The sequence below is a fragment of the Kryptolebias marmoratus genome, linkage group LG22 (assembly GCF_001649575.2).
Source record: "Kryptolebias marmoratus isolate JLee-2015 linkage group LG22, ASM164957v2, whole genome shotgun sequence".
Classification (NCBI taxonomy): domain Eukaryota; kingdom Metazoa; phylum Chordata; class Actinopteri; order Cyprinodontiformes; family Rivulidae; genus Kryptolebias; species Kryptolebias marmoratus.
In genome coordinates, this window is record NC_051451.1 from 15736719 (window position 1) to 15757741 (window position 21023).

At 39.8% G+C, this 21023-nt stretch overlaps 3 protein-coding genes across 3 annotated transcripts; 1 reads left to right on the top strand and 2 right to left on the bottom strand.

The window, feature by feature from the left end:
* Window positions 1-636: 636 nt before the first annotated feature.
* Window positions 637-4310, bottom strand: LOC119616694 (CMRF35-like molecule 1). The gene is made up of 9 exons (XM_037973646.1): window positions 4219-4310; window positions 3655-3975; window positions 3196-3546; window positions 2913-3006; window positions 2618-2709; window positions 2483-2517; window positions 2192-2266; window positions 1879-1947; window positions 637-1788 (listed from the first exon to the last, which is right to left on the bottom strand). Exons 1-9 carry the CDS (start codon window positions 4262-4264, stop codon window positions 1744-1746), a joined length of 1128 nt encoding a protein of 375 aa, XP_037829574.1. The 5' UTR covers window positions 4265-4310; the 3' UTR covers window positions 637-1743.
* Window positions 4311-5346: 1036 nt separating this feature from the next.
* Window positions 5347-9703, top strand: polh (polymerase (DNA directed), eta). Its single transcript, XM_017428479.3, has 10 exons — window positions 5347-5670; window positions 6322-6456; window positions 6556-6785; window positions 6889-7067; window positions 7150-7253; window positions 7371-7490; window positions 7716-7839; window positions 8183-8248; window positions 8336-8508; window positions 8596-9703. The coding sequence occupies exons 1-10, from the start codon at window positions 5531-5533 to the stop codon at window positions 9539-9541; spliced, it is 2217 nt and encodes a 738-aa protein (XP_017283968.1). The 5' UTR covers window positions 5347-5530; the 3' UTR covers window positions 9542-9703.
* Window positions 9704-11446: 1743 nt separating this feature from the next.
* gtpbp2a (GTP binding protein 2a) lies at window positions 11447-19529 on the bottom strand. Its single transcript, XM_017427234.3, has 12 exons — window positions 19099-19529; window positions 18084-18110; window positions 17470-17654; window positions 16751-16859; window positions 16454-16651; window positions 16103-16277; window positions 13750-13969; window positions 13492-13627; window positions 13322-13380; window positions 13067-13238; window positions 12807-12971; window positions 11447-12383 (listed from the first exon to the last, which is right to left on the bottom strand). Exons 1-12 carry the CDS (start codon window positions 19294-19296, stop codon window positions 12210-12212), a joined length of 1818 nt encoding a protein of 605 aa, XP_017282723.1. The 5' UTR covers window positions 19297-19529; the 3' UTR covers window positions 11447-12209.
* Window positions 19530-21023: the final 1494 nt, after the last annotated feature.

The following is a 21023-nucleotide window of genomic DNA, read 5'->3' on the forward strand; positions in this document are numbered from 1 at the left end:
GCCACGCCCTCATTTAGATCTAAGCTTGTGTTGTACTTATTGTGACATACTAAAAAATGCTAATTTTTAATTACCCTTCCTTCAACTTTGAAGCTAACAATCTAGCCGTACAGTAAAGAACTAGCAGTGCACTGTTGACAGGATAATAAAAAATTTTAAAATGAGGTGGAGTTGTATTTGTGGGTTATAAATAAGGTTTGTGCTACCTGTGACAATAATATTGTGTAAACTAACCATTACAATAAATACTTTATCTCATTTGACATTTTAACCTTTACTGGAAGATGTTCTTTTTTATTCATAGATGTACAAAGTGATTCTAGTAGAACTTTGTGGGCAGTCAGTCCAAAACTTTTGTTTCATTTTCACTGAGTGTAAAATTTCTGGCTGACTAAAACACCGGTGATAAAACATGCAGTGAATCTGCAGCTTGACTAAAGTTAGTGAAGATTAGTTGATCTTAATCATCAGAAAATGAATTTTTTTGTTGGAATCTTTTTTTTATTATTATTTAAAACTTAATCAGCCGTTCACAAGCAGAATGTTTACTACACACACACTCAAACACATCTGTGATTGTTGTTTCTGAAGGACACTTTTCAAAATTTAATTAATCAAAAAATCACTAGTCAATAAACATTTTTAATTATTAGAGCTATTAGAACATAGGTAAAACTATTAACTAAACCTTTGATGAGACCCATCATTTGTTTTTATTGTAACACTGCAAGGGGAAATTATTCCACGTCAAGTGTATAAAAAAACAGACAAAACAATTGATTTAGTTTATTAAAATCTAAGAATGGTTTAATTAAAAATATACTGGATGAAGTATAAAATATATAAAAAATACATATAGAAATATAAACAATATATCAGAAACCATGTGAAGTGAAAGTTAATTTAGGATACTTTTCTAAAATGGAGGAAGATCTTCTTTTTTATGACCAGATACATCATCATATCATCACAACAACAACAATACTACTACTACTACTACTACTACTACTACTACTACTACTACTACTACTACTACTAATAATAATAATAATAATAATAATAATAATAATAATAATAATAATAATATCATGTGCTTTCAGTGAGAGTTTTGGGTCATGAACCATTGCGGAAGTTAAAGAGTCTTGCAATAATGAATTTATACATGAGTAAGGCTCACATTAGTATGACTTCCTTTCAGCACATCCTGATGCGTGCTCAATAAGCCAGACAGATAAATCTAACAAGGTTGAGTTAAGCCCTCTGAATGGGTTGTTGTTTGCTAAAACGTTTTGTTAAGATGACTTCCTTAAGATGGCGGCATTTTTAGCTCATCCACAGTCACGTGATGTCATGTCTATAATATATAAGTCATTGAAGGAAGCCATCTTTGTGATGAGAACCCATCCATCTTTAAACAGAGCGGAGGCCAACATGTCCACCTGTCACCCTCTTACTAAGCTGTTATTGTGAGTATCACTCAGCCCTGTGTGAACAGCAAGCAGTCATCAGGACCCTAACGATTGGTCGTTTGGCTGATGGTCCTCCTCTTGCATGTGAACAACTAGTTTTGGGCGTCATCAGCAACTGGTTAATCCACTATCTGAAGATGCAGCTTGTAAGATTGGGTTTGCTTGCAGCTCCTCACACTGAAGAAGTCTTTTAGATAAAAGAGGAAACATTTCAACAAACAAGAACCCGTCCAGAGGCGCTGACTCAACCTTGTTAGATTTCTTTGAGCACATTTTATTTTAGTGTGCTGTAGATCACACTTCCTTCTGGTGCTGCAGTCTTAAAACAGAAACAAGAGATTGTTACTGATGCAAATCATAAGTGAGGTATTTTAAGACTCGTGTGAAACTAAAATCCAGCATACGTTACCATTTGGTCCACATTATCAAGTGGTTTAATGTTGTCGTATATCGCACTTCCTGTGTAGAGCTGGTCCTGCTGGATGAAACATACAATGAAAGATGTTGGTTTAGATTATTGATCATTCAGGACTTGGTCAATCTAGGAGGTGAACAGAAAGCTTCTTCAGCTCTGAAGGTTTTCAAATGAGAGGTTAAATGTCTTCCAGAAACAAAAGCAGAAGTGCAACTGCCTTCAATTCAATACTTACAGCAAAAGAAATGGTATTTTAATGCAGCATTGTTACAAAAATGGAAGAACATCGCTGTTTTGATTTGTTTACCTTTGTCTGAATTGGCACATGCTGGTTATGTACAACAGTGGTGTAGAAGATATCAGAATCAGGAGTCTGGGGGTCCTTTGAACAACGAATGTAAAATACCAACATTAGATTATAAAAACAGATTTATAATCAGTTCTCTGTTTTGTTTCAGTTGTACCCAACTTTACAGTAACTAACATTCATGTCACATGCTTGCTTGTTACATAAAAACACCTGCACACAAATATGCAGTGAAAAAGGGAAAACACATAATGATAAGGAATAAAATAAACAATAAAAGCCTCATCTTACCAGACTGATGCCACTTTCATTAGATTTGCTCTTTTCTTTTAAAGAAAAACAAAAAGGGTTTTGAACAAAAGTGTTTCAAAACAATAATTTTATTTCAGTTCTCATCTTTGGTTTTGTTGTTTTTATTCAACTCACTGTGTTTCATCATCCTCCATCCAAAAATAGCTGCAAGAACAATCAGCAGCTGTAGGAGCAGGGTGCTGACGAGAATCGTCACCTTTGTAGAACTGGAGGGTAAGAGATGCAGGACTTACAAGGCTTCTAAACTCAAAATCTCTTTGAAGCTGGAAGGCTGAGCTACATTTAAACTAAACACATAAAATCAGTAAATGTAACCCTTGTTCACCAGAGGATTACAGTTTAAAGGACAGCTGTGGGTCAAAATCAGACCTGAACTCAGGTTAGTAACATGAAATAAAGTGGCACTGACCTCTTGTGTTCATCCTGCAGATTCACACCTTCTGTTTCATTTCTGGTGCTGTTTATGAGCTGAACAGTGTCTGATTCAGTGCTTCCAGTGTAGCCTGTTTACGTAAAATATACATGTAAATTTAAAGTATTTCTGAACCTATTTTGTAAATGAATAAACTGTAATTTTCTGAGTATGTTTTGTCCAGCAAGATTTGGAATTTAAATGCTTCATTTGTATTTGTGTCCACTCACTTACTTTGCTACAACAAGAAAACAGAACATGAGTTGTTTTGGTTTCTTACTTGTTGTGTAGGGACTCAGACTCTGTGTAGTTGTTGTAGTCAACACAGTCGTAGTTGTGATGAAGTCAAGAACAGTAACATGCACGGGCATCTGCAGTTCTCCACTATCACACCAGTACCAGCCACTGTTCTCTGTCCTCAAGTCACTCATGGTCACATTGAAGATTCCAGCGAGGCTTGAATTTATTTTCACAGTTGTTCCATCGATTGATCCAAACTCATCACTTACACAGGTGCTGCCCAGTCTGCACCATTTAGTTACTTTTGGATCATTATAATGACAAATGATAGTAACACTTCCTCTTTCAAAGGCTGTTATTTCCTGTTGCTTCACATACAGACTTGAAGAAGCTTGAAAACAGAACATGATACAGCATCAGTCATAGTTTAATTGGATGATTTGAAACTAAATATGTGGTTGACAAAAAGGGTTTCTTTTTATTATTGAAGAGATTTTACCTGAGGTGACTAACAGCTTAAATTGCTGTTTGACGTCCCACCAAGTTTTCTCAACTGCACACCAGAAATAGTCCTCCTCGTCTGTCAGCTCATGTATTGTCACAGTGAAGACACTTTGCTTTGTGTCATCAGAAATGAAAAATTTTTCAGACACAATTGTTTGCTTTGTTTCAATCACATTTTTGCAAGGCCGCCATTTTTTCCCTTTACACAAGTATTTCACATTATTTTTGTATTTCTGCTCGTAGAGACAAGGGATGGAGACGGAGCCTCCAGCCTCGACTGGCACTTCCGTCACTGTTTGAATTCCACAGTGAATTCCTGAAAAAATGACCAAGAAACTCAGTGATGCCTTCAAATGCAATGTGTCACATTAAAGTTCATATTTTAAAGCTAATATGTCTTTTCCAATTTGTTTTACAAATTTAATAATTAAAAATATATACATATATTTGGAAAGAAAATTGTTGTAGATTATTAGCATTGGTAATGCAGCACCTTAAGGCTCATTTACTTGAGTTTCTTTTTTTCTTTTCTTTTTTACTCAAAGGTAAATTGGCTTACCCACAAGTCCAGTAAATATAAGATGAAGAACAATTGAAGTTGTCATTTTGGCTCCAGCAGCCGTCAGTGAATGAGTCCTAATCTAGTTTCAGTCATTGTACCTCAGTCTGAGTTACTTCCTCATTATTAACCCTTTACAGCCACCAGTGTCTCCGACAGAGAGACACTGGACAAAGAGTGAAAACACAGAGTGAGAACATTGTGGGTTCTTTATGACTTTATCTCTCTGTTCTGTTTATCTTTTCATCTGTCAGAAGTCAGGTTTATTTGTTTAAAGCAACATCAAGACTGACCTTTGTAATATGGCTTTTAGGATATTTTTTTTTTACATCAATCAAAGTCACTTTTACATATTTTTGTTTTTTATATGTATTTTTTATGCACTTTAGATGATGGCTTTGTATTTATTTGTATTTACTTTTTTATTTCTTTGCTTAATCATTTAATGTAGTTTGAACAATTGATATTGCATGTAGCTCTAGAATAAAATAAAATTTTCCAATAATTTCTTAATTTATATATATTATATTTTTATTCATTTCCTTTTCTTTTTTTTTTCTTTTGTTCTTCTTTTTTTTTTTTTTACACTGTTTAATTTTATTCATCTATGTTTTGTTTTGGCCCATGTCATTGCTCTGTATTTGCAGTGCAGATTGACGGGTCTGCTCCCTAAACATTTTACCGGTGCATAACCCGGCTAGCAGAGATGACGAATGCCGTGTGAGCGTTTGTGGCCTACATGGAAAAGGGGGAAAAAACAAACAAAAAACCTTACCAACAGGTGGAGATGTTACCTTAATTTATGGATGATTTCTCGGGGTGATTAAAATTTTTTGCTTCATCAGCATTTGACTAAATATGTGTTTAACAGGGAAACAAACAACAACAACAACAACAAATCAAACAAGGGACTTTTAGCTGTCACAGCCTGAAATGTGTCGTACCTAATCCATTTACCTACTTTATTTATAATTTTAAAAATACTTCTTGTCTTTGGCGCTTTCGCCACTGGATATGAGAAGGCATTTTGCGTAGGACTTGCGAAGTTTTAATTAGTATTCAACCCCCGCCTGTCCAGCGCGCCGCTACGTGGGCCGGCATTTAATGGGGCGAACCCTATCTCCGCAGAAGTTGTCCACTGATGATGACGTTTTTGTGGGCTTGTGATTTTTGTTTTTTGCGCGAAAACACTAAACCACAGAGCACAATTTTGGGCGCTCACCTCAACGTGGATATTTCTACGTCTCTAGCGTTAGTCAGTGGGCTCATTTTATTAGTATTTCTTTGTAGGTGACGGACTCTTTTGATATTTATGATGGAGTACGGGAGGGAAAGAGTGGTGGCGTTAGTGGACATGGACTGCTTTTACGTCCAGGTGGAGCAGAGGCTAAACCCGGCTCTGAAGAACACTCCCTGCGTGGTGGCACAGTACAAGACGTGGAAAGGAGGCGGGTGAGTTTCTGATACGAAAAACAGGGTTTTCTTACGATGAACAAAACTTACAGAAAAACTGTCTCTGGATACCTTCGTGACGCGACGAACCGGAAGTTATGCTTTTATTTTCACTCAGGGCTGTCATTGGTTCACTTCTGTTTCATGAGAGAGCCGTGCACTGAAATTATACATAAGTTACAAATAAGTAATGTCATTAAAGCGTGCAATATTGCACTTTATTTAAAAAACAGGTGCAGTAGCATATATAATAAAATTATGGTGATGAAAAGTGAAGTTTGCACCATCTTTCTGCCTCCTCTCTTCTTAGTTTCTTTTTTTCCTTCTTCCTCATCCTTATTTTGTTCATCTGCTGACTTGTGATTTAAAACATTATCCCATTTACACACTATGATGTAACCAGACACCATAAAACTAACTGTGTCTGTGTTTTTAAAGCAAACCATAAACATTTCCTTTCAACACACTGGATCCATACAGTTTCTGTTTTGTTGGTTTTTTTTTTAAGATGCAGTGAACCTTTGAATTGCTTTCTCTGTGCTGGCAACTCACTCTCCCCACACTCAAACCAGTTGTTTACGCAGCTCACACGTTGATTTCACTTGAAAATCGTGAAAATGTTCTTCCTAAAAAAATACTATCCTCTGTTAGTATCATAGCTGTGAGCTACGAGGCCAGGGCCCACGGCGTCACCAGGAACATGATGGTGGACGATGCAAAAAAGTTGTGTTCAGATCTCCAGGTAGCCCGAGTGCGCGAGTCTCACGGCAAGGCAGACCTGACTGTGTAAGTGCAGTTAAATGGAATTTAAGTGAATCAGAATTTACAATACATCTATTGTTTTTAGAGTCATAATCACACGCTTATCTTTTTATTTTTTTTCAGTTACAGAGAAGCGAGCGTGGAGGTGATTGAGGTGATGTCTCGTTTCGCTGTGATTGAGAGGGCCAGCATCGATGAGGCCTACATGGATCTGACAGCTGCAGTCCAGCAGCGCCTGAAAAACATGGCCGACAAACAGCTAGATTTTGGTTTGCTCAAGACCACCTACATCCAGGGGTATCCGTCCTCTCCCGATGGTTCCAGGCTAAGTGAAGATTCGGTCTTGGATAAAGGTAGGCTATTACCCAACTTCCACTAACCGGCTAGCTAATAAAGTGTTTCAGCTGCTAAACATGTTATCCCACAAAACAGCATGTTTTTTTTTTGTATTTTCAGAGGAGAATAGGTCTAGAGGTCTCCAGCAGTGGTTGGTGTCCTTTCCTGCCTCTGCTATAGGGGAGCAGAGCTCAGCAGAGCTGCAGCTCACTGTGGGGGCGCTCATTGTCGAAGAAATGAGAGCAGCCGTGGAGAAACACACGAGTTTCCGCTGCTCGGCGGGGATATCACACAACAAAGTAGGAGAAACTTTCATGTACTTTTAAGGCTAGAGCAGTATTTGTTGTTCGAGCTGTAACACCTTACTGTCTACATTTCAAGGTATTGGCAAAACTGGCCTGTGGTCTGAACAAACCCAACAGACAAACCATTCTACCTTTGGACTCCGTGGCGGAGCTTTTCAGCTCTCTGCCCGTCAGCAAGATGTGAGTTTAGCATCGCTTTGCCTCACAAATTACGGCGACATTCGGGTGCCGAAGTGCACGGCGAGGCGACTCGTAGAGCTGCGTGTAACTCGTGTACGACTCGTTTCTCCCGTGCAGTCGTAACCTTGGCGGTAAGCTGGGGGCGTCGATTACAGAAACTCTGGGAGTCGAGAACATGGGAGATCTCACTCGCTTCTCTCAGGCTGAACTGGGGCATCACTTTGGAGACAAAACAGGGTAAGAAAATGCACTTCCACAAGATGGCCAGCTGAGAAACCCCCAGTGTGGAGGAGAATCTTTATATTTTTGAAACCAAGCTTTGTTTTTTAGCTCTGTGGGTCTGCAATATTAATGGTAACTAAACCAAAGTTTCCAAAAAGCCTTTTAAAAATAATGCAGACTTCAACTGTAGATTTATTTATTCATTCTTTATGAAACCTTTTGAATGTTTTTGTGTTGCAGCCCGTGGCTGTATGACTTGTGTCGAGGGATTGAGTTTGAACCTGTAAAACCCAGACAGCTTCCGAAGTCCATTGGCTGCAGTAAAACCTTTCCAGGGAAGACGGCACTGACTACCACAGAGCAGGTACAGGCACATCGGTTCCTGCATTTCTTGCCTCCATCGTTCATTTGCACCTGCCACTGAGTGGTGGGCAGTAATGCTTTTGCGTGTGTGTTTGTTTATTGAAACTTTCAGAAAGTAATCATTAGACGCACATCTACAACTAATCACCTTTTGAGGTTAAACCCAGTTCAAGATGATCCCCAGAACTGACTGATTTCAGCAAACACAAAACATGATTATACCTCAGTCAGTTTTACAAATACTCAGCGTACATTTGATGCGGTAGTAGCTGAATGGCACTCCCAACTCCTACTGTGAGTGCTAATAAAATGATGTATGATTTCCAAACTTCTTCTGTTTGTAGGTGCAGTACTGGCTTCAACAGCTGGCTCTTGAGTTGGAGGAGAGGCTGACCAAAGACAGAGAAGCAGTGAGTGAACGTCGTCCTGTGTGGGTTCGTTAATATCCCGCGGCCCGCCGCTTTGCTTCACATCAGTGCTTTCTCGCGGTCTTGCAGAACGGCCGGGTGGCAAAGCTGTTGACAGTCGGCGTGCGTCAGCTTGGCGATAAGAGGCTGAGCAGCTTCTCCCGATGTTGTGCGTTAGTCCGCTACGAGGCCACCAAAATATCCAGCGACAGCTTGGCCATTATCAAGAGCCTCAACACGGCAGGAAACCACCAGGCTGCATGGTAATTAAAGAGCATTAACGAAGCGGGGGGTTTTTAAAGACGAAGGAATGCCGTGTGATTTCTTCCCTCTGTTCTGCGTATTCCCAGGACTCCACCGCTCACCCTGCTCCACCTCTCAGCCAGCAAATTCAGCGGCGCGCCGTCGGCTGGAGGGATTGCCGGCTTTCTGTCCAGTGATGTCACTTCAACACAGAGTCTTTTCTCCTCCACTCAGCCTCCCTCTGACTCAAAAATGGGGGCTACGTGCAGTCAGCCTGGGACCATTCAATCCTTCTTTCGAAAAGCAGCTGAAAAACAAAAAGCTAAAAACGATATAGAGGAGGAAGACGATGGTGTTTCCTCCGAAGATGTCCCCTCTCCAGGTATTCTTGATAAAGAATCTGCCTCTGAGAGTCAGCTGGAGACAGAAACAAACTCACCAAAATCTCCCTTTAAAAGTCCGTCTTACTCTAAAAGGGGCTCATCCAGCTCCCGCTCTGGAATCTCCTCTTTTTTTCAGAGGAAGAGCCTTGAAATAAGCTCGAAGGTCTCATCCTCAGCGAGTATGCCCGAACCTGGACAGAACTCTGGAATCACAGATACAGATGGCTTTGATGACTCTGATGCTGCCGCGTCAGGCCTAGAGTCAAAACCAAGCTCTGAGGTTCCACCACCGTCTGAAGAAGGAAAAGAGGAACTGGAGGTCGATCCACAGTTAAAGCCGCATCCTCAAAACGACGCCGGAGATTCTGTAAGCTGTGAGCGCTGCGGGCAGGACGTCCCGGTCTGGGAAATGCCCGAACACAATGACTATCACTTTGCCCTGGACCTCCAGAATTCCCTCTCACCATCCACAAATTCAGCGACCGTCATGACCTCCTCCTCCTCCTCTTCCCCAACTCCTCTCAGGCTGGACGCAGGAGGCGCAGCTCAGTCATCCAGGGGCAAAACCAAAACCAGAGGCCAGTCGGGCCCCGCAGCGAAGAGACAGCGCTCCCAAGGTGGAACTGTGGGTACTCTGGATTCTTTTTTCAAAAAGAAGGAAAAGCTTTGACTCTAATTAAATTGGTTTGTTATATGAAAAATAGTACTTCCAATCATGCACAGACTTATCACAAATCTGTAAAAACAGTTTAATTTCTTACTTTTTTAAAAATCACCATTTAATTGTGCTTTATGAGAACATGTACATATTAAAGAAGGTTTTTATTCTGGACTGTGCTCTTATTTATAAAAGGTAAAATAGTTTGAAAAGGGAAGTCTTAATATATACTGTAATATTCTGACCAACCAGTAGATGTCAGTAGTGTGCTAACAGCAGAGCAAAGGGCCTTATTTGTCTGTCATGATAAAGTTTTGGCTTTTTGATAAACTATGAGCCTTTTAAACCTTTAGAATGAATTAAATTCCTCTTAAAATAGCTAAGCAACACTCCTGACCTGTTCATCTAGTGGTAATCTTATTGTATTCTTGCCCTTGAGCCTTACAGGACCTGTAAAATAGGTTTTGCATTGTCTTGCATCAGATTAACAAAACAGAAAGTACCCATAAGAACTCCACCTTTTGTGTGTCCTTGGAGACGTAACGCTTTGTTTCTGAAGACACAGAGACATTTTTAAAGTTTGATTTAAAAAACAAACAAAAAAACAATTGTTCAGGAGGTTATAAAAGTTTTATTTATGTTGTCACGACACACAAATTGGATCTGTACATAAATATTGCATTTCACCCAAACAATTATCAAATATACTTTGAATTCAAAAGGAAGTCAGACCTTTAAACTTAATTAGAAACAAGTGAAAATGTATCAAAGTTGAAGACGGCAATTAGAAAAACTGAATCATTTGTAAAATCTGAAGATAGGAGAAATCTATAAAATACAACGTTGGTGCGTTAAAACAAATTTAACACCTGAATCCCTTATTAAAGCTTAAAAGCTGATTTGGTTTAAATTGTTCTTGTTTTCTTTTAAACATGGGTGTTATAGGATAGACGACGTGTGGACATCAGGTCCGACATGCAACATTAGAACAGACTGAGAGGCTAAAACATTTTCAAAGATGTCAAACATTAAAACTTGTCTCTAGTGGTAGCACCAACCAATTTGTTTTCTCAAGGTGGAAAACTTTGGGCTAAACTGGAAAACTACTCAAACGGCAGCTTCGCTAGGCACTAATAAAACTCTTCAAAACTTGTGACATCAGTAACTTGGACAACATCAAGTACCTCCAATATCATCAACTTGAAGCAGAGCTGGATCAGCATCCAGCTTCAAACAGATCTTTGGAAAACAACAAAACTACGATAGTTTTCCTCAAATGTGTCCACTCTCCATATCAGCAACAGAAACCTCCATTAATGAAACGTGGAATGCTGTCTACATGCCATCTACTCTGCCCTGAGTAACTAAAGCACTTGGAAAAATATTTAGCAAGACTTCCAGTCTCGCCAAGCTACTGTGAGGCATTATTTGTGACCTGAAACTAATGCTAATGGACACATGTGACAGAGAAACAATTGCCATTTTAAGTCTTCTCATTTCAGCTTATAAATCAAGTTTGCGTACCTCCCACACTCTCACTTGTACATTCTTAAAGTGCGCGTGTCAGCAGCACGGCCTGAAGGCTTTCTGTGTGACCAACAATCTGTCTGACAGCCACAGAACTCTCATTGCTTTCATCCCCAATAAACCATCAGTAGTCTCTAAGAAAGTGTAGTTTAAAGACACCAAGCCGACAAGAACGTCTGGATCACCTTGAGGACGTTTACCCTAATTGTCAGATATCATAACTACTTTTCCATGTGGACGAGGCCTAACTAAGCTAGAACTTTGAGACTTAAAAAAAACTGAACTTGAAAATCAGCTGAATTTTTCCAATTTATTTTTCTATTTTGGCCTTTTTCAATAAAGTCTAAAATGCCTGCTTTATTTCTGCACTGCAAAGTTAGATATTTTAGAACACACACGGGTTACATGTTAGATCTAAAGGACAGAGGCCGACTTTGCGGTGCATTAAAGTGCTTTTTTTTTTCCCGTTTCCTTTTTCTGAGGCAGCCCTTAAGACTGACAGCAGAAGCATCACTCTTGCTTTAGATGTTGGGTTTGGTGTAGAAAAGCCCTTAAGGGTTTCAAATAGCAAGATTAGAGGTTTTTTCAGGCACTATGCTGGTAAAACAGATTAGCTGCTGTGGTACCATTGCTCTTGCATCACTCTGGTCCTGATTACACTTTGATGCCAAAAGGGTTATTTGCCACAGGAATATCTACACTGGCATTTATCTTTCAGTGCAAACGTGTGTTTGGAGTGCATTTAGGTGTAAACTTAGTAAGCAGCACTTCAACATAGATAGGAATATGTTTCTCACCTATTCTCTTAAAGTCTCTCCAATAAAGCTTTCTGTGGTGTTACATTCTACATGTGATTGAGGAAATTCCTTTTATCGCAGCCACGGAAGGCGTCACACTCTTAGCATCAACACCAGTAAGTAGATAAAAATGTCATCAGGTGTTTAAAAGGCAGAAGAAGATAAATCAGATGGTGACAAGGCTTTGGAAACGTGGTGACAAGAAAAAAAAAGCACAATTCTACAGAAGAGAATGGGACAGAAACGGGGCAGAGTGGCTGTTTGATGAAAGGGTGACGTGGTTTATAAAGCACCTGGTTTCAGGGGTGCGACGGAATTTTCTGCTGTGGTTGCCTGAAAAGAAGACTTTAGACTTCTTAGTCCCCCCCCTGGGATGGTCGGTACTGGGCAGTGGGCTGCAACTTGGTGACGTGACCTATACCTTTGGTCAGCCCCTCCCTGAAGAGCACCTTAGCCCCCACCTTCAGGTATTCTGGATGCTTGATGAACTTGAAGAGAACCACTGCTTTCTCGCCCGTCCTCAGCTCCTCCTGTGACGCAGCAAGAAAAACAAACATACAAAAGCAATACGGTTAATCAAGGCATTTTTTTTTTTTATTTAGGTAAAGTATTAAAAGTTAAAATATGTCTTGTGTAGATTTCTGGTGTAAAAACATTCTATCTAAACTGGGTGTGGCTTACTAAAATTTATTGTGTATATATTTGAATTTTATTTGCACACACTTGAGCCTCGTCTATATTCAAAAAATAAACAAAGCAGAGACATGCCTGCGCCTGCAATGTTACTTCAGGTTAACAAACCCCACTGAAAACCATTAATATGCTTTTGAATGAATCAAACATGCTCAGAAATCTTTGCGGGGGTGGTACTCTTTTTGTTATTATTCTATAATTTGATGAGAGTGGCGAGAGAGCAATTTTAAGATGAAGAATAGCTCGCTGAACAAACTAACCTTGCCATAAACGGCTTCCACCGTGGCGGTCTGTCTCACGTTTCCGATGTGCACAGTGACCTGGAAGCCCTTGTGAAAGGTCTTGGCGTGGAAGAGCAGCACAATCTCAGCTTCAAACATCCAGCAGATGGTGGGGTCCATCTCTGGGCTCACCATCACCATGCCCTGTAAGAGGCGTTCAAACATGTGTGACGCAATGATGCGTTTTATACAGTCATATAATTTAAAAATAAAAAAAAAGAGAAAGTCACAAGTCTGACCTTACGTAACAGCGATCGGTCAAAGTTGCCCAGTGCAAGTGTAGCTGCCTGACCAGCCCTGAGCACCCTGCACGCCGAGCGATTCCTCTGGATGCTGCCGACGGTCAACTTGTGGAACTGGCCTAATTCTGTGGGCCCTACAACAAGATGATCCCCTTCACGGCAAATACCACTGCACGGCCACAACGAAACATGGGTCAGAAAGAGTTCAAAACTTGAATAGAAAATCAGAAAACGTTTTTCCACCACACTGACCTGTACAGAGTGCCTCCCACCACCGTCCCCACCTCCGGAACTGTGTAGATCTCATCCACCTGCAACAACGTGACCAACCACCCATGTATTTATTCTGCACCAGCAAGAAGAGCGTGGATTGCGGCTCGCTCATCGTGTGCTCGCATCAACAAGCTCTACGTTCGACTCACCTGAAACTCAGTCAGCTGCTGCATGAGCTCCTCCTGTTCCTTGCTGTTGCTGAGGGGAGGGATGATGTTGAAGAAGACCTTGAGCAAATCTAAACTCTCACCAGTCACACTGGATAAGGTGAAGATGGGTGTGATACTGCGGAAAAAAAAAAAAAAAAAAAAAGGGAGGACAAGAAAACAAGAAGGTATTAAAAATTAAAGACGGCGCTCAGATTTTATTGTGTATTCTGGTGATGAAGTACTGCATTCGTATCGTACTTGGGCGACAGCGCGAACTGCTGAGCGGCTGTGACGGCATCGTCGGGACTTCCAATAACCATGGGCACTTTGTTGCACCCTGGCTGCTTCAGGACACGCTCCAGCTGCCGCACCGTGCGCTCCACGGTGGCTCGCATGCACAGGTCCACTTTACTGATGACGATGAAGATGGGCACCTTCAGAGCCATGGCAAGGCCCAGATGCTCCCGTGTCGTACCAGCTGAAACAGTCAGCAGCAAAGAGAGCGAGGCAAAGTTAAATATTAGCCCGATGTGTCCCTTTGCAGCTCAGGTCAATAAGTCACTGCCATTAGATGAAAGTGATTTAGCACGGCTGGTGGACTGGGTTTATTTGTAAACACAGCTGACATCTGCACTAAAGTGATACTTGTAGTAGGTTATATAACAGTTTCAAATATAGGTCATAGCTTCTTTCCAAAAATGTAAGGGTCATGTCTCAAATGATCTCTTCACAGGCTTAACAGAGGCCTAAAATATTCAGACCTCTTCCTGAATAGACAGAATAGAAGTCTAGTTGTTTTTCTTTTTTCGTAACCTTTTTCGGATTTACCATGTCCTGGATGACTGAAAATGTACACCAGCTTTCAGACCTCTTGACAGATCTGTGTCAGTCAATTTTCAATAAATCCAGGTTAAATATGAAAAACACACATTTTACTCCTTTATCCATTTTAAATGAAATTGGGGTTGAAGTGTTAAAATATTAGCAGGTAGGCCTTTTGGTTTGTTCCACAAAAAACCTTAGATGATCCCTGTGTGTTACAGAGATCCCTTGCTGTTTCATAATTAAAGCTGTAGCTCTTGGGTTGCAGACAGCATGTCCCGTCCTGTCTGTGCCAGCGCAAAGATAGGGTTCATTCTTGACCCCATTTTTTGAACAGAATGGCCCATTTCAGTGCAGACATAAACACAGCAATACACACGATGCAGCTCGTATGGCAATTCAAGCACATGTAGAAATGACTCAACAGGTTTAATGCGATTTATATTTTCTTTCTTTTAAATGCACCTGATGCTAAATGCTTCATTTATTAGGAATCTTGTATTCATACAATTTGTGTTAAGGCCTTTTTTAAAACTAATATGCAAAAATTACAACTGGATGTGTCTGTAAACATTCATTTTGTTCCTTCTTTTACCACAGAAACAACAACAAAAAAAAGTTTCCTTACATTAACAGGGTCTAAACATAGTTAATACCTCTGGCAGGCTTTGATCTGAAGTGCTGACTGTTATCTAAGAGGCTCAGGTTTCATATACTGTACAAGACCCTTTGCCATTTGCAAAAGGAGCACGTGACTGCATAGCAACCAAAAGGTATTTAAGGGTACGGCTTTCAAACAGACATTTACAGAATGTCTTGGGCTTTTTACATCGTGTTCTTATCGGTGTCAACTTTCATGTCAAAGCCTTATCTATATAATAGTGTCTCCTGATGGGGTGGCTTTTAATGCATCATTTTAAGTTAGCAGGAGCTACAAATAATGATAGCTCAATAATGAACTTACCGTACAAATAATCTAGAAATAAAACAAGCAACCCTTATTATTTCCATTTTATTGGCAAAAAGAAAAATCTGTTATTTAACTGTTAGTATTTGAAATAAAAATAGTTTATTCATTTTTAATTCAGAGCTGCTGTTTTTATTTACTATTTTTTTCATTTGCCTTGGAAGACTACAGGACATTAATGACTTATTCAGATTTTTCTTTGCATTTTAGTACCACAGGTTTGTTTTGAGCTTCATCTGATGTTAGTGATGTCACTTGATTTAAAGTCTTTAAACTCATTATTTTCTACTTAGTGTAATATATATATGCGTTATCCTCACTAAAATGTTTAACACCTTCAAATTTTGGGGGCCTAATTTTGAACGAGGGTGTAATGTTTCTGAAAAAAAGTCAGAAATCAGATCCATTTTCAGGAGTCAGCTTTAGAATCAGATCAGCTTCAGAACTACCTCCTGGTTGTCATCCCTCCATCCATCCATTATCTACTGCTTGTTCTGGAGTCAGAACAAGCAGTAAATTTATGCTGTTTGAGATATTTTAGGACCAGCAATGCTATACAGAAATGAGGAGGGGTGGGTAACTGAGGGAACAGCGTTGGAAGCCAGGTTTGTTATGTAAGCTCAGATAACATGTCTGCAATGTATCAAGCCACAGCTGATTAAGTCGGCTGCAGAGTGGAGGAGTGGTGTTCAGATTTAGATTTAGTCTTATTTTGTCCTGTATGTACAGTCAAGGAGAATCGTGCACATCTTAACTGGCAGGCAGTGATAAATAACATTTTAAATTAACTCAAAGTAAAAAAAAAAATCAAATATTGCTCACCAATGCCTGTGTTTGCACTGACGACCAGCATCGCAAAGTCTGGGCAGTAGCTGGTGAGGCCAAAAATGGTGGTTTTCAAGTACTTGTGGTGACCCGCCAGATCAATGAATGTGATCATTTTAGAGGCACTCTCACAAATTTCCTCTGCAGTCCGAGACTCACTGTAGTTTACAACCTAAAAAAAGGTAAAACAATATATAACTTGTAAATATTAATGGGAAAAGCAATAATTTGATGAATGATGTGATGCTTCAGCAATCAAACATTAAAAAAAAAAACTTTTTAAACATGCATAAAAAATCCAATTCTATATAAATTGTGTGGATGCTTTACAAACAGGTCTTTTCTCACCTCTCCTTTGCTGTTGAAGCCAAGGATCTCAAAGCTGATGCTTGAGGTGCGCCCAGTCTGGATCTCATGTAGATGTCTGAAAAGGTTGAGCCTCGCTCTTCCCCGTCCATTGTCCAGTTCACCCTGCGTTAAAACGCCCAACAAGGTGGACTTGCCGGAGTCCACATTACCTAGCACTGCCACTCGCAGGTCCAAGAACTGCAAAAAAAGGATAAAGAAAATGAGTCTAAAATGCAAAGAACTGAAAAATACACAAAATAAGATAAAAAAAACAACTTTAAAGCTGCTAAAACTTACCTGCTGGTCGTCTGGAACTTTTCGAATGAGGACTTCAGCAATCTTACGAGGCATATCGGAGTCATAATACACCTGCCGTTCTCTTAGAACTGCGATGTCAGCTCCAACTCTGTGATGAATAAATTAAATAAATGTTCATTCTTGACTTGTTGATGTGGCAGACTAAGGATTTTAGATTGGAGACCGACATTTTGTCGTTTTGTTCATTTTTCAGTTATTTAGTTCAAAATGTTCCAGACCCCAAAACGAAGTCCTTCCTAATACCACACAACCAAATATTCCAAATTTTAAAATATTAAACTAATACAAACTGAATAATAAATTCCCTTCTCTTATGGCATGGGCTTATTACAAGATGCCAGTGTGAAGATTTACAGAGATTACACTGTGAAAACATGGCTCTAGGAGCAAGAAATATCATTTATACATTTGGACCCAATATTTGAGAAATGCTGGAGAAAACTTTACTAAGTGAACCAACAGTCCCATCATCAAAATAAACTAGTCCATCTTTGGTTGGAAAAAAAACCCGTGACACTGAATAAGATGTCTGAGCCAATGTGTGCCACAGTCGAGACTAAAGCTGGTCCAAACTTGTCCTGACTTGTTTTTTTTAAGTGTATTTTGTTTGTTTGGTGTTACCAGGTAGTAAATGAAATTAAATGTCAAACCAAACATCATAAAAAGGAAAAGTAAATACAGATAGTCTCTGGACTCACTTCTCTGCCAGCCTGTGGAGCGTCTTCAGTGACGCCCTCATGTCTTCCTCCGACAGCCCCACCAGCATGCCATTATCCTCCACGCCTATTTGATACACGGCTTCACCTCGACCCTCCTGCAGCCGCCACTTCATTTGGGTTGCCAGGTGCTCGAAGCGGTTTTGTGTGGGGTTTACTAGCTTCAGCTACAAAAAAAAAAAACATTAAAGATGAGCACTCGAAAACCCCACTGCTCAACTTAAATGCAAAGTGTTAAAAAGGTCAATTATAGGTAAACAAACTAAACACAACTGCGCAAAACTAAATGAGCAAACCTGAAATAAAGTTGATGATGTAGCTGAGAAGCAAAGGTTGGGTAATAAAACCCGTCTATTCCACTCTGATGTGGAGTTCCAGCATGGAGGGTAGACTTTTACCTCTGACACATTATACTATTATAGTGTTGCATTGTTTACTGACAAGTAAACTATAAAAACCACAATGCTGTTGTGAGGAAGCTGACATAGACAAGGGACATTTCTAAAGTATTCAGTGGCATAACTGGTTCTCTTTAAAGAAAAAGACAACCAAAACAAAGCAAAGCGGCACTCTTCCACGACAACCGACTCGCTTACCTTGTACTCTATATTTCCCTCTTCAGCCTAAGAGACGAGGAGGGAAACAAAAGAGACATGTGAGGAAACAACAGCTGCTGACAGACAGAGGAGAAGTGCAACATTTGTTTCAAGACAAAAAGCAGAGCAATCGGACTGAATGATCAGCAAGCTGTGAATGGCCGGCTGAACAAAGTGACTAAATGCTTAGTTAGCCTTTATCCAGAGCTACTTTCCGTGGTACTAAAACAAAGCACACAATGTCTACAACTAAATAAAATGATGCTGTAGCTAACTAGTATATGTACAGACTTGTTTATTATCACTACAGTAAAGCTATTTTTTTTTGCCAAAATAAAAAAGAGGTCATACAAATAGGAGGTATGGCAAAGAGTTTATCTCTTTAATTGAAATAAACACAGGTCTACAATCATTTTCAGCAACGTCTATAGGACATTTGAGCCTTTAGTTTACTCAGAGTCAAAATATATTGAGGTTTAGGTGGCGTTTTTGAGTAAATAAGTGAGTCGAAGTGTAAAAAAACTAAAACTAAAAGCTAAATAACTTAATAAAAACTGTCCTTTCCTGGATGATATGTGTCGGCTCCATAAACCCGCCCCCCTATTTACAAACACAGCTGTTCCTCTGCTAGCTAGCACGCTAAATAAAAGACAAGCGGCTTTATTATTATTTTTTATTATTATTGTTTTTTACTTGAGCAGTATTTCGAGCACAGCTGAAAGACTGGTGTCAGCAGTAAACTTTTAAGCGTCTCACCACAGGACCAACATGTCCATCTCATTCATTTTCTTCTCAGCTAGCTACGTGTCACTTCAGAGAAAAGTGAAGAGGGTAAGAAAGCTAGCCCCCCTACGACAGGAAATGCGATAAGCTACAAAGTCTCTACACATCCTGAAGCCAAGAGCCAAGCCTCCGTAGTTTTGCCTGAGTTTGTTGCTTTCCGTAAACAAAATAATGTTTGATTTAGCTGCATTTTCGAAAGTACTTCCTCCCCCAACCTTCCCTCCCCTCTTACCTCTGGCGGTAGGTACGGGGTGTTATTGCTTGGTTTGAAGTTGCGGGAAAACCGAGCTTTCGCCTTCTTGCTCTTTGCAGAAGTCTTTTTAGATGCGACGCCGAGGCCATTTCCCGGTTTGTAGCTCGGCGCGGCACCCTGAGACCCGGAGCAGTGTCCATTTCCTGACCCGAACAACTCCGACACCCGCGCATCCATCGGCTTCTTCGGGACTAAACTTGTTAGCTTGCCTCTACCTGCCTAAACGCGCCGCTGCTGTACCGAAATACACCCCAGGGTCAGGCATATATGAGCTGGTGTCTCAGTTAAACACTTGCTAATGACATGCTCTAAAAATTAAAGCAAAACTCCGACTTTCTACAAACTCTTAACACCGAACAATAAGAGTAGCGTCGGAGCTTTGACCGCAGTTATCGTTTAAGTTTACAGAGTGCCTACGTCACAGCTCTGAAAGCGCTCAGGTGCGCGCGATTTGTTCAAGGGGGAAGCCCAGGCGAGCGGTTCTCGTTTGTCGTGACGGGCACCCAACTGTGTGTCGGTTTAAACTCCGCCCCGGCCAGCTACCAAGGTTGACATAGCATTCGCTCATTTGCACGTCGCCTTGCAGGGCTTTGCATCAGATAAAAAAGGAAATACGTGTGTTTACAAAGATTATGATAGGCTTTTTGTAAAATAAAAAAACGAAACTTAAAAATCTAAAAAGCAATGTCTATTTCATAGGAATACTGCTATATGGAGATCTTAAAAACTCTGTTTGTGTATTCTTGTTCAAGTGTATAAATGACTTGTTGCGTTGTTATAGCTAACATTTTCACTCTGTTGAAACTTATTTCAGTATATTTGTTCATAAGTCACATTGTCTATCAATTAGCCTTATGTCTCCTGTGTTATGTAGGCTTCATCCACTAAGCCGGCTATAGCAGAAAAGCATAGTTTGATCAAAAGTAAGTGGGAAAAACAAAAACAGACAATATTTCTTTTACTAAGGTCTCCAAAATGAACTACTTTGTCAGGAAGCTTGTTGCCAGTAAGATAAGGCCAAGAAAAGCAAATCTAAATCCTTTTTAAAGCTTCTCTCTACTGTTGCCTATCACTTTGAATATGGTGTTACACATTAGGCAGGAGAGGGCTTGAAGCGAAAGTTCAGGTCAAGTAAATATAAAAGACTGACTAAGAAAATGTTCTCAAAGTGCTCATATGATGGGTAGGAAAAAAACAGACAAACCATAGCCTTATAATAACCACGAAAGAGCTTCAGGCTGATGACAATAACCTGGTTTACAGCAGTAACAAATACGACCTCAGGTGAGTCACTAGAATAATTTCTTTGATGCAACCCCATTGCAACAGTCTTTGCATATTTTGGTAACAGTTTCTGGGAACTAAAAAGCTCGACTAGCAACATATAAGGGTAAGAAATGCATAAATAAAAAAATATATATTTCCTTAAATAAAACCTCATCAGCTGTTTTGTGCATTGATCAAACTGACTGACTGACTACTCCTGCTCTGCAGCCTGTAGAATGAAAAACAAGAATGTATTTTGTTTGTATGCTTATTTTGAACTTGATGCTTAAAATAAAGCTGCATCAGTTTTTTGGGGTATGAAACAAACTGTTAAGCAGTATTTACTAAAGGATGTTTTATTAAGTAGTGATTGATGGTGCCCAGTGCCTACCCATTTATTTTTTTTAAGGTTTTTGCTGTTTTGAAGATGGAAATATTTTCTTTTAGCGGATTCAAATAACCTTTTAGCTCTTCACTACATTAAAACTGACCAGAAGGGACTAAACTATTGAAGGGCTTTGCAAACTGGACTACTACTCCTAAGTTTTCCATGCATATTTCGTTGTGTACCATCTTATCTGAAATTCTAAACCACTAAAAAATGTTTCGTAAACTGTTTAATCTTTTTTTAATTTTAG